At 38.9% G+C, this 11182-nt stretch overlaps 1 protein-coding gene across 1 annotated transcript in view; it reads left to right on the forward strand.

Annotated features, from left to right (window-relative positions):
* The window catches only part of PDK1 (pyruvate dehydrogenase kinase 1), a 33533-nt gene extending 22900 nt beyond the window's left edge, over positions 1-10633 (forward strand). The window contains exons 9-11 of the mRNA XM_042949146.1: positions 1012-1122; positions 5179-5292; positions 8014-10633. Coding sequence (XP_042805080.1) covers positions 1012-1122; positions 5179-5292; positions 8014-8154 — 366 coding nt within the window. The 3' untranslated portion in view covers positions 8155-10633. The remainder of the gene's footprint in view (positions 1-1011; positions 1123-5178; positions 5293-8013) is intronic.
* Positions 10634-11182: the final 549 nt, after the last annotated feature.

Raw genomic sequence — 11182 nt, forward strand, 5'->3', positions numbered from 1 at the left:
AGCCAGCCAGACATCCCTAGCCTAGTGACTTTTTAACCATTCAGCGCTATCTATCTATCTATTCATTTGTTCATTCATTCATATACACACATATGTTAAAGCAGATTTGTTTATGACAACTGTATAATGTCATAGATAGTAAAATCAATTTAGATTTTGTGACAAAAGAAAATAACTGTAATAGATGAGAATGTAAACTATAAATAGGAAATAAGACCATATTAACTATGAAGGAAACAGAATGAAATAGTCTGTAAATAAATTACTAAATTCCACCTACCGTATGATTTGAGTTGAGAAATGACATTAGAACAATATAAAGACCAGTGTACTTTAAAAACTCACCAGAAAGCTGTCTGGGGTTCTGTGCAGCTGAACAATGTCTTGTGGACCTCTTTCATGCCAGTATATACAGTTCAACATTATATGTAATGGCTCAATAGTATTCTATTTTAGAATGTGCATTAGTTTACTTAAATAGTCCTCCATTAAGATTGTAATCCACTTAGCGGAGCCTTCGATACCTCAGTTGGTAGAGCGGAGGACTGTAGATTGTAATCCACTTTTAGCTATTCTACATAGTGCTGTGATGGATATCCTCATACATACTTTGCATACTTCTAGGGAAAGCACTGTTGGGTCAAAGTGTACATGCATTTTGAATCTGATTGTCAAACCACCCACCAGAAAGGACTAACAAATTTATTGTTACATCCAAGATAGACTTAGTTTATGCCCCATTCTGTTCCCACCGTACTATTTGTGTGTGACTTGAGTAAATATACAGAGCCACAGCATTGACTCTGTATTGTGATGCAGTTTGTTATGTGTTAGAATTGTCCATACTGGAGGAGTTGTATGAAGTCTACCAGTGAGGAAACTGCTTACACTCGTAACTTGGATTGCATGGTACTCGTTTTTGAAAAGCAGTATTCTCCAGCCAGCAGTTGTGTGTTGGTGTTTTGCTGTTTATGGGACTTGGTCATAGGGCATGATCCTTTCTCACCGTAGATGAGTGACCGAGGAGGTGGTGTTCCTTTGAGGAAAATTGACAGACTCTTCAACTACATGTACTCAACTGCACCCCGGCCTCGTGTTGAGACATCTCGAGCAGTGCCCCTGGTATGTGATCAAGAAATAGTGAAGTACAAAAAAGAAAAAGAAAAGAAAAGAAAGAATGAAGTGTGTTTTTGTGAATTGCCAAAAAAATAAATCAAATAAGTACCAAATAAATTACCAAATAAATCAGGTAAGCGCTTGTGTAGGGTACCCCTAAGGAAGAAAGGAAGCTAATAGAAAAACACTTTCCTCTAAATTTAAACAGCCTTTGGCTGGTTTCTTCTTTTGATTGAAAAGAGCACGAGACATGGGGCGCCTGGGTGGTTTGGTCAGTTGAGCGTCTGACTTCGGCTCAGGTCATGATCTCACAGTTCGTGAGTTCGAGCCCAACGTCAGGCTTGTGCTGACAGCTCAGAGCCTGGAGACTGCTTCGGATTCTGTGTCTCCCTCTCTCTGTCTGCCCCTCCCCTGCTCACTCTGTGTCTCTTTCTCTCAAAAGTAAATTTTAAAACATTAAAAATTTTTTTTAATTTTTTATTTATTAAAAAAAATTTTTTTAATGTTTATTTATTATTGAGAGACAGAGAGAGACAGAGCATGAACATGGGAGGGGCAGAAAGAGGAGGAGACAGAATCCAAAGCAGGCTTCAGGCTCTGAGCTGTCAGCACAAGCCCAACATGGGGCTCGAACTCACAAACCGCAAGATCATGACCTGAGCTGATTGGACGCTCAGCCAACTGAGCCACCCAGGTGCCCCAAAAAAAATGTTTTTAAAAGAAAAGAGCACAAGACAAAGTATTGTTTTACAGTTCTCGTTGCCTCACTTGATAGTGATGTGTCAATAGTGTTCATGTGGTTAACCATGTTTTGATACACCATCTCTAACGTGAAGACTAAATTACCGGTTTTACTAGCATTTGGCCAACACTGATTTAATCTTCAGTGTTGGTTTCTTTTTCCTCAAGTACTGATAATTAGAAAGAACTCGGGCGCCTGGGTGGCGCAGTCGGTTAAGCGTCCGACTTCAGCCAGGTCACGATCTCGCGGTCTGTGAGTTCGAGCCCCGCGTCAGGCTCTGGGCTGATGGCTCGGAGCCTGGAGCCTGTTTCCGATTCTGTGTCTCCCTCTCTCTCTGCCCCTCCCCCGTTCATGCTCTGTCTCTCTCTCTGTCCCAAAAATAAATAAAAAACGTTGAAAAAAATTTAAAAAAAAAAAAAAAAAAAAAAAAAAAAAAATTAGAAAGAACTCATATTCTAGACTCAGAAAAAAGACTAGAGTGCTGATCATCTAATCACCAGCCTGGAAAAGGCTCAAATTATTTTTGTTGTGATGGTGGTTTTTATTGATCTCAGCTACCTATTTTCAGATATAATGTGATCAGCTTTTGAACTGGTTCCATCCTTGTCCTCTAACCCCTAGAAAAGCACTTTGCCAAATCTCTGACCTGTAACTCTGGAAGAGCTGTTCTTCTGGGCTTTAAAACTTCTCTGACATATGCATTGGGGTTATGCAGTAACATGATGACATACAGTACCAGATGGGTCTATTTTAGGTTCTTTCTAAGAAGTTCCTAGAAGGACTTTATTCTAACAGTTTTACTTGTTACACAGCACAGATTCTGTCATTACAACTGTAATATAGTTCATGTTCTTACCATACTTTTAAAATGATTACTCCAGGGATGTGCTTCTCAAATTGAGATACATGTGCATCCATGTGCCAACAGGCAGACATGGTCAAATAATAAACAGGAGCATCTTCTTAGATTCTTAGCTATACCGCTTCGTAATAACTATTGTAGAATTTTTATGAAGAGTGGCATAGAATACCAGTCCAGACTCTGGATCAAAACTGTCTGATTCCCTTCCCCACTCCACTCTATCCTGGCTGTATAGCTTTGAGAAAATTATTGAACTTTTAATGCTGTAGTTTTCCTAACTTTAAAAATCAAGTTATTGTGAGGATTGAGTTAATATATGTAGAATTACTTTTTATGGTGCCTGGCACGTAGTAAATGCCGTATAAGTGTTTGTTATTTAGGATGCAACACTTATGTGAATTTTTAAGAAAACAAGAGGTATGGCATGGCACAGGCTTCTCTGTACATCGACACAGACTTACCAAGGCTAAGACCACCATTAGGCTCTTACAGAGCTTCCCTCCTCGTGTCACAGCCACTTTGTAAGTAGACCCAGTAAGCCAGCACTGGGACAGCTGGAGAAGTGCTGCTTGACATCCACGGGTGTGACCATCTCATCTGCCTGGTTACTGAGTGCTTCCTCCATGTGGACACCTCCTGGTGGGCATCTGCATGGACAGAATATCTTCACAGTGGAAGCCTGTTCAGAGACAACCATCCACATTTCTCTCTTCTAGACCTTCTTCTCATTAGTTACCCAGTTTTGTTCTAAGTCCCTGACCGGCCAGCCAGCTTCCTTGCCACTGCCTGTGAGTCCCTGTAGTTGCAGAACTCCCAGCTCTGCCCGCTGGTAGGATTCACTTCACGCCCACCTTTCAGGCCTGCCTCTGAGAAGGGTCGTAGCGAAAGGGCAGTCCACTTTGGCTGGTGCTGGCAAACATGTAGGTCGTGGGTGCACCAGGCCCATGGTGTTCTCTTTCCCTGTTAACTGTTTATAGGGGAAGCCCTGTGAGTCCCTGTGTGTGGTTGAGGTAGAGGCAGGTGATCAAGTAGATCAGGTACCACGGGATCCTGAGCCACATGGCTTGTGCAGTTTCCTAGAGGCTATTTCTGGGACCATTTAATGCATCAGTCAGGGTCCCAACCAAGGAACGAAATAGCTCATTCAAATTATAATGCAAGGAAGGCATATTGACAAACAAATTACAGAGCTACGGGCATGGGTAGTATAGGGATCCAGGGCTGGCAGCATAGAGCTGTTCCCACCCTGAATCAAAGGGAGAAGGAGAAGTTGGCAGAACCCAGAAGAAGAGATAGTAACAGAGCAGCTGCTTACACTCAGTGGTCCAGCCCCAAGGGAAGCAACTCAACAGGAAGGAAGCAGAGGAATAAATATCCTGACTTGACTCCCCCTGAACTCCTACAGACTTCCCCATTGGCTGGACCCACTGGAAGCAGAGGGCAGGGGGATCCACTGATATAATCCTCCCAGGGCAAGAAGTAATGTGGAGAATGGGTTGTTGATTTGGAGGGATAAACAGAAACTCTGGTTGGAAAAGTCAAGTAATAAATGGTAGAGGTAGGTAAAGCCAGAGCCTGCATTTGTTAATAGCATTCTGATTACCGAATCCACATAAACTCTTAACTGAAGTGTTAACATGGAATATCATCGAACATCTGACTTGGTGATAAAAACTGTTTTTACATTTGTCCAAATGTTTTGCTTTGCATTAAAGAATCTGTAGGATTTATTCAGGTAAAGAAGGCCATTCCAGATACTGGGAACAGGATGAACAAAGACACAGAAGTGAAAACTAACATTTGTTTGAGGAACTTAAGAGCAGGAGATTTGGTTCAGCTGGACTGGAAGGTGGGAGGCAGAGACCTGGTCTGATCAGGTCTTGAAAGCTCTTTTTAGAAGCTTGAATTTTATCTCAAGGCAGTGGGTTGGGGATGGCGGGTGGGTAGGGCGTGGTGTTAGCGGTGATGTGCTTTGTAGGTTTTTAAGCAGGGAAGTGACTTGTCAGTGAGTAGGAAAGTGGACCTATTATTGATCTATCCAGGTTCAGAACACAGGCTGGAAATTCATGGTATGAAGTCAAAAGATGTATGTATCTCTGAGGCTGCAACAAAGCTTTTTCTACTCTTGCTCCTAAGAGAAAGAACATGTTTTATGTGATATTGCCGAAAGCAATACTGGGATACTGTAGAGCATGGCAGCGAAGAAAAGCAATGTGTTGTTCTAGATCTACAGGAGTCATTCTACAGAAAAAAGAATGAGTTTTAAATGACCAGCGGGGAGTCATCTAATGTAGTACCCAACTAGGCTTCCGTCTGATCAGTATTAGTAGTTAGGTATTAATGATCTCTTACATGCAGGCTCTGATAGCCATGGGATACTCAGAAGCATTTATTTTAACTAGAAAAGTATTTTACTGTGTGGCTTTCTGAATAGAATTTCATTTTTCTCATCAAACAGGCTGGTTTTGGTTATGGATTGCCCATATCACGTCTTTATGCCCAGTACTTCCAAGGAGACCTAAAGCTATATTCTCTAGAGGGTTATGGGACAGATGCAGTTATCTACATTAAGGTAATAACATAGTCTTTTCGATTTAATAATACTTCTTTTGGTTATGAGAAAAGATGCCAATATGTAGCTTTAATGAAATTTTCTTTTACCTCATTGCTATTAAAATATAAGAATGTGGTTTTTATGTAGGATCTCATCTATATTCACAAATGATCTCTTTGACTATGGGAAAAGACACACTCTAATCTGAAATGATCAGGACTATGGTTGTTAGAAAAAAAGTCAGGTTGAAGTGGGGAATCATATACCACCTCATGCTAGTCAGAGTGGCTAAAATGAACAAATCAGGAGACTATAGATGCTGGAGAGGATATGGAGAAACGAGAACCCTCTTGCACTGTTGGTGGGAATGCAAACTGATGCAGCCATTCTGGAAAACAGTGTGGAGGTTCCTCAAAAAATTAAAAATAGATCTACCCTATGACCCAGCAACAGCACTGCTAGGAATTTACCCAAGGGATACTGGAGTGCTGATGCATAGAGGCACTTGTACCCCAATGTTTATAGCAGCACTCTCAACAATAACCAAATTATGGAAACAGCCTAAATGTCCATCAGCTGATGAATGGATAAAGAAATTGTGGTTTATATACACAATGGAGTACTACATGGCAATGAGAAAGAACGAAATATGGCCCTTTGTAGCAACATGGATGGAACTGGAGAGTGTTATGCTAAGTGAAATAAGTCATACAGAGAAAGACAGATACCATATGTTTTCAGTCTTATGTGGATCCTGAGAAACTTAACAGAAGGCCATGGGGGAGGGGAAGGGGAAAAAAAAAAGTTAGAGAGGGAGAAAGCCAAACCATAAGAGACTCTTAAAAACTGAGAATAAACTGAGGGTTGATGGGGGGTGGGAGGGAGGGGAAAGTGGGTAATGGGCATTGAGGAGGGCACCTGTTGGGATGAGCGCTGGGTGTTGTATGGAAATCAATTTGACAATAAATTTCATATTAAAAAAATGAAGTGGGGAATCATAAAAAGTTATATATCATAGAAGTTTAATTTTAATATAAAACACATGAATGGACATTGATCCACCAATCTTTTTTTGATGTACTGCCATGGTCTTTTCTTTGAATAGGAGTCTGCAGATTCAAGTTTCAGTAGTCTTTCTTGCAGAAGCTATACTTATAATGCATTGTTTTGATTTCTTTAAACAAAGAAACAATCAAGTGCATAATCCTTTCTTATTTATATGTAGTCCCTTACAGATGTCTTCTGACTCGGATTTGATGGCAATTTTTATGTGACTTTCCTTCATAAGTCTTTCCAAAGCATTCATCTTAGTTTTCAAAGAACCTGCCCCCACCCTTGTTTTTCATTTTGTTTAAGCAGTACTTGTTTAGTACTTGATTACATTATGTAATTACAATGATAGAAGTGCCTAACAGATTTGGGAACAAGACAGGTGATTCTTGGTAAGCATATAGCTCACCTTGTGGGAGCACAAGCAGTTAGCCTACTGGCCTGTGATGTTCCATGTGTTTATGCAAAGATCAGCATATTTTACAGGGTTAGAGTACTGAGCCCCATCAGCCCACTGGTACCTCATAGAGTGACTCAAGTTTCTTGGTCTGGCCACTAGATGGCACCTATTTTATAGGAAATGCTGAAGACTGTATATTGGAAAAACTAAATTTATCTGAAAAGGTTAAATTCTTCCAAGATAATAATTTTTTTTTTAACCAGCTCAATTGTGAGTAACTTTAAAAGGGTGACATGAAGGTAACATTTTTATTAGCAAATGTAACATTTTTGATCTAGCCTACACAAGAATAAGGGGTTCTGGCAGTTCTGGCATATTTAAAGAGAATATATAGGTGAAAGGTTTTTAATTCCACTTTGGAAAAAAATAGAAGACAGGAATCTTATAAAATCATTAAAATCAGTGTCAAAGACCTTCCTTACCATTATCGGAAAGAGATTTCCTGTTTAATATTTGCTGCATCTTAATACCTGTGGCTTAACGTTGAATTCCTGCTAAAATATCTTAACTTGAAGAAGATCAGGAAAAACATAGTCTATCTCAGATTCCACTGATTTACAGGAAACTGAAATAGAACAGTGAATTAATGGTGATGGTATGTTGGAAACATGGAATTATGCACAATGCAGAAATCCCATATGCCATAACAAATTGGTGGCTTTAATGGTAGGAGAAGAAACACAGGATCAAACCCAAGGCCAAGAATTTTTCAAGCAAAAGCCAAGATGCCTTAGACATAGTTTTGTATTTATCGAGAATCTTTTTAGGATGGCTGCTGAAAAAAATAGTATTTCTTCTAACAAATAATTGAAATAGAGTTCATTAAATGATTGTATAATTATATGTTAAGGTACATATGTCAATTTTTATGCTTTTACACTTAACTGATTTTTTCAGTTAACCAAGGTCTCGGTCGTGTTTTTATAAGAGGCATCTCCTTTCCCTGTGTAAAATTTCAATCCAGCAGCTTCCAGGCTGGCTGGACAATTACTGCAAACAAAACAGTAAAGCAATATGCACACCCAGCAGCGCAATAGACTTAGTAAATAACGCGTTTCAAATATGTACACTGTTTCATAATGTACGTACATGCTGTTAATCATTAGTAAAATACGAATCCAATAAAGTACTGTTTAATTCGTAATGACCTTTTTGCCATTGTATATTTTCTCAAATAGTGGATTCTAAAAAAAAAGCGCCAGACTTTTAAGTCTTGCTCTTTCTTTCAGGCTCTGTCAACAGACTCGATAGAAAGACTCCCGGTGTATAACAAAGCTGCCTGGAAGCACTACAACACCAACCACGAGGCTGATGACTGGTGCGTCCCTAGCAGAGAACCAAAAGACATGACAACATTTCGCAGTGCCTAGATCCGTTCGGGACACCTGGAAAATCCAAATGTGGCTTCTGTATTAAATTTGGAAGGGATGATGTTCAGAACCACATTATACCAAATACGTCATGTGTTATTTTCAGAATTAACTATTTGGGTAGAATAGATGGAAAGTGAATTCCATTTATGTCCGTCAAGGCTACTAAAGGATGAAATCGTACCTATTTTACACTTATATTTTCACAGTTAATTGAGCATATTTTTAAACACCTGTAGTTTTGGTCAACTTTTCTCTTTATGGTAGACTTCAGAAGCATGGAAGTCTTTGGGTTTCTATGGAAAGCTGTGTGTGTGTGTGTGTGTGTGTGTGTGTGTGTGTGTGTGTGTGTTTCAAAGAACTTTTCGTTCATGTCTGCTAGAAACATTTTCTTCATAATACTGATTAGCTAGTTAGCCATCCTTCTGTTTTTTGGAGTTGTGCCATCCTTCATTAGTGTGTAATGACAGCTGTAATAAGACAGTCTTCAGATGTACTGACTCTAAGTGAAGCAGAAAACAGTTGTCGTGTTAGTGAAGCAGCAGCCACCTTTCAGCCTCTACCTGCACTGTCTTCACTCTGAAGGTGATTTATCATTTTTTAGTTTCATTGCAAGGGATTGTAATAAGTTCCCTGTGAAGCTAAGCCAAGATTGTAGGCAGTCTCCCCTGAATGTGCTTCTTGTGATTAATGCAGGGGGAAATTTTTATACTAAAAACAAACTAGCAGCTGCTAAAATTCTAGAAAAGAAATTGAGGGCAAAGCAGTGAGTCCCCAAAATTGAACTATAGATTATCGAGATTATCTGTGGGAACTTTTGAGACAGAGAGCTTTTCTGGGTTCTACTCCAGACATACAGAATCAGACTGTCTGTGGCTGGAGCCCAGGAATCTCAATCTTTAAAACGCTTCCCAGATGAGTCTGATGCCTCGCCCAGTTAGGAAACCACTCTTTTGAAGTGAGTGACCATACCACATTTCCTAAAGTAACAGAGATCTTTAGGTTTTGATTCTCACTTACTGAAAGGTCAGACTTCTAGACTCCAGGAAAGACCAGCACTCTCAGGCCTGGTGCAATTAAAAGCATAATTAAAAGCTGGAGACAAATTGACTGTGTGAGAACAGTCAAGTAACCAAAGGATCAGAACCATAAATGGACAAGTATTGACAAAGAACATATATTTTATAAGAAATGTTTAGATTCTGTTGTCAGGAAAACTTCAGCTAGGGCTTAGTAACAATTCTTTGCATTCATATGGTAATTTGCAGTTTACCAGTACTTTGGTATATTATGATAACTCTGTTGGGCCTTAAAACAGTTACAGAGCTGGTGGTATCATCCTTGATTGGAGACTCAGGGTGGTCCAAAGTTGCACAGAATGTGAGGCAGGGCCTGAGCTCTACCCGCTGATCGCTGTCAGCCGCCAAGTCTGGGAGACCATGAAGTTAGAGGACCTTGTGAGTCATACCTCATCATTTAAGGTGACAGGGAAATATAGTGAAAATAAATTTAAGGTAAGATCTTAAATGTTTAAAGAACAGCTTTACTACTTAAACGTGGGGAACTTACATTGGGTCGAAACACCTCACTTTCAAAAGGATTAAATTAGTTTAACAATTCTAACACATTTGTAAACTGGAAGGGATGTAATAGGGCAGTTAGTCCGGGATCCTCACTTGAGAGGTGATAGTCCTGAGACTTGGGGTGTGTGGTTTGCCCAGGGGTTCTTAGCTAATTCGACCAAATGTTGGAAAAAGAGATCTTTTACCTAATCTATTGTTCCTTAATTATGGATTTTGTGAAAAGTAATAGGATATGCTAGTGGATGATTTATATTAGTTAACAGTGTTATAACTTTTTAGCTTTAAATTACACCTTTTTTGTAATGATGAAATATTTTAGAATTCTTTGAATCAAAATACTCTTTCCTAAATAAGACATTTGTATAACTGACATAAACTTGATGTTTTACTTACAAAACACTTTCTCTCCCCCCACCCAAAATTAAAGGAAAAGTGAAATGTTTTCCTTTAGCTTCTTTTTAAGGTATAACAACTTTTTTACCTTGTTATGTGGTAATGGACAAAAGATTACATACAAAAATATTTGGGGGGTAGCATTCGCCTCGATGGTTTCAAATCATTGTGCTCCTTGAAAAGTTTTTAGATTCTTAGGCTGTTTCGTCCACCAGCATTTAATGTGATGCCATGTAGCTATAAAAATATACTGAAGGATAAGCAGTGGATACTAAGTGATTTTTATAATCTGGGCATTTAATGAATGTGCCAGCATTTTTTAGGAAGAATCGCAAAAATATCCTCCCTATACTTAAATTACTGGCTGGCTTTAGATGTCTTCATACTTAATAGTGATCACTTCCTTGCACTGAAGTTTTTACATGAAGATGTTTAAGTGGAAGTCTACCATATTATTTTATAAAATGTTTTGTGTGTGACAATAAACTGAAAACATGAATTAACTCTTATTTTGAAAATTAATTGGGTCAATTTAGGTTTTCAAAATATACCTTTTAAATTAGAATCTCTTCCATCATCAGGTGTTGATGTTCTGTAAGCGTTCAAAATGTGGCTAGGTGGCTTACACCCAAGTCTCACTATCTTCAGTAGAGGAGATTTTTGGAACTTGATCTCCAATGTGTATATTCTAATGGAGAAAGCAAAAGGTGGAATTTGTATGGTTTGAGTTATCCTAGATTTTCACTGTCCAAACATCCACAGAAGACTGACTACATTAGTGAAGATCTTCTGTTGTGTGATTTTTGAAAGGTTATATTAATGTGCCCTTTGAATAAGTTTTCACAATGTAAGTAACTGTAGGAAAGGTCTTAATTTAACCAGTATTACCCTCTGTACCAGTTGAAAATTCAGAACTAAATCTAGTCAAAGACAGATTCCTATCTTATTCCTGAATAATGGGATATGACCACAACTTCCCTTTGTTGTTAAATCCAGCAAATTCTTTTCTTTTTTAATTTGTTTAATGCTTATTTATTTTTGAGACACAGAGC

The sequence above is a fragment of the Panthera leo genome, chromosome C1 (assembly GCF_018350215.1).
Source record: "Panthera leo isolate Ple1 chromosome C1, P.leo_Ple1_pat1.1, whole genome shotgun sequence".
In the NCBI taxonomy this organism is placed as follows: domain Eukaryota; kingdom Metazoa; phylum Chordata; class Mammalia; order Carnivora; family Felidae; genus Panthera; species Panthera leo.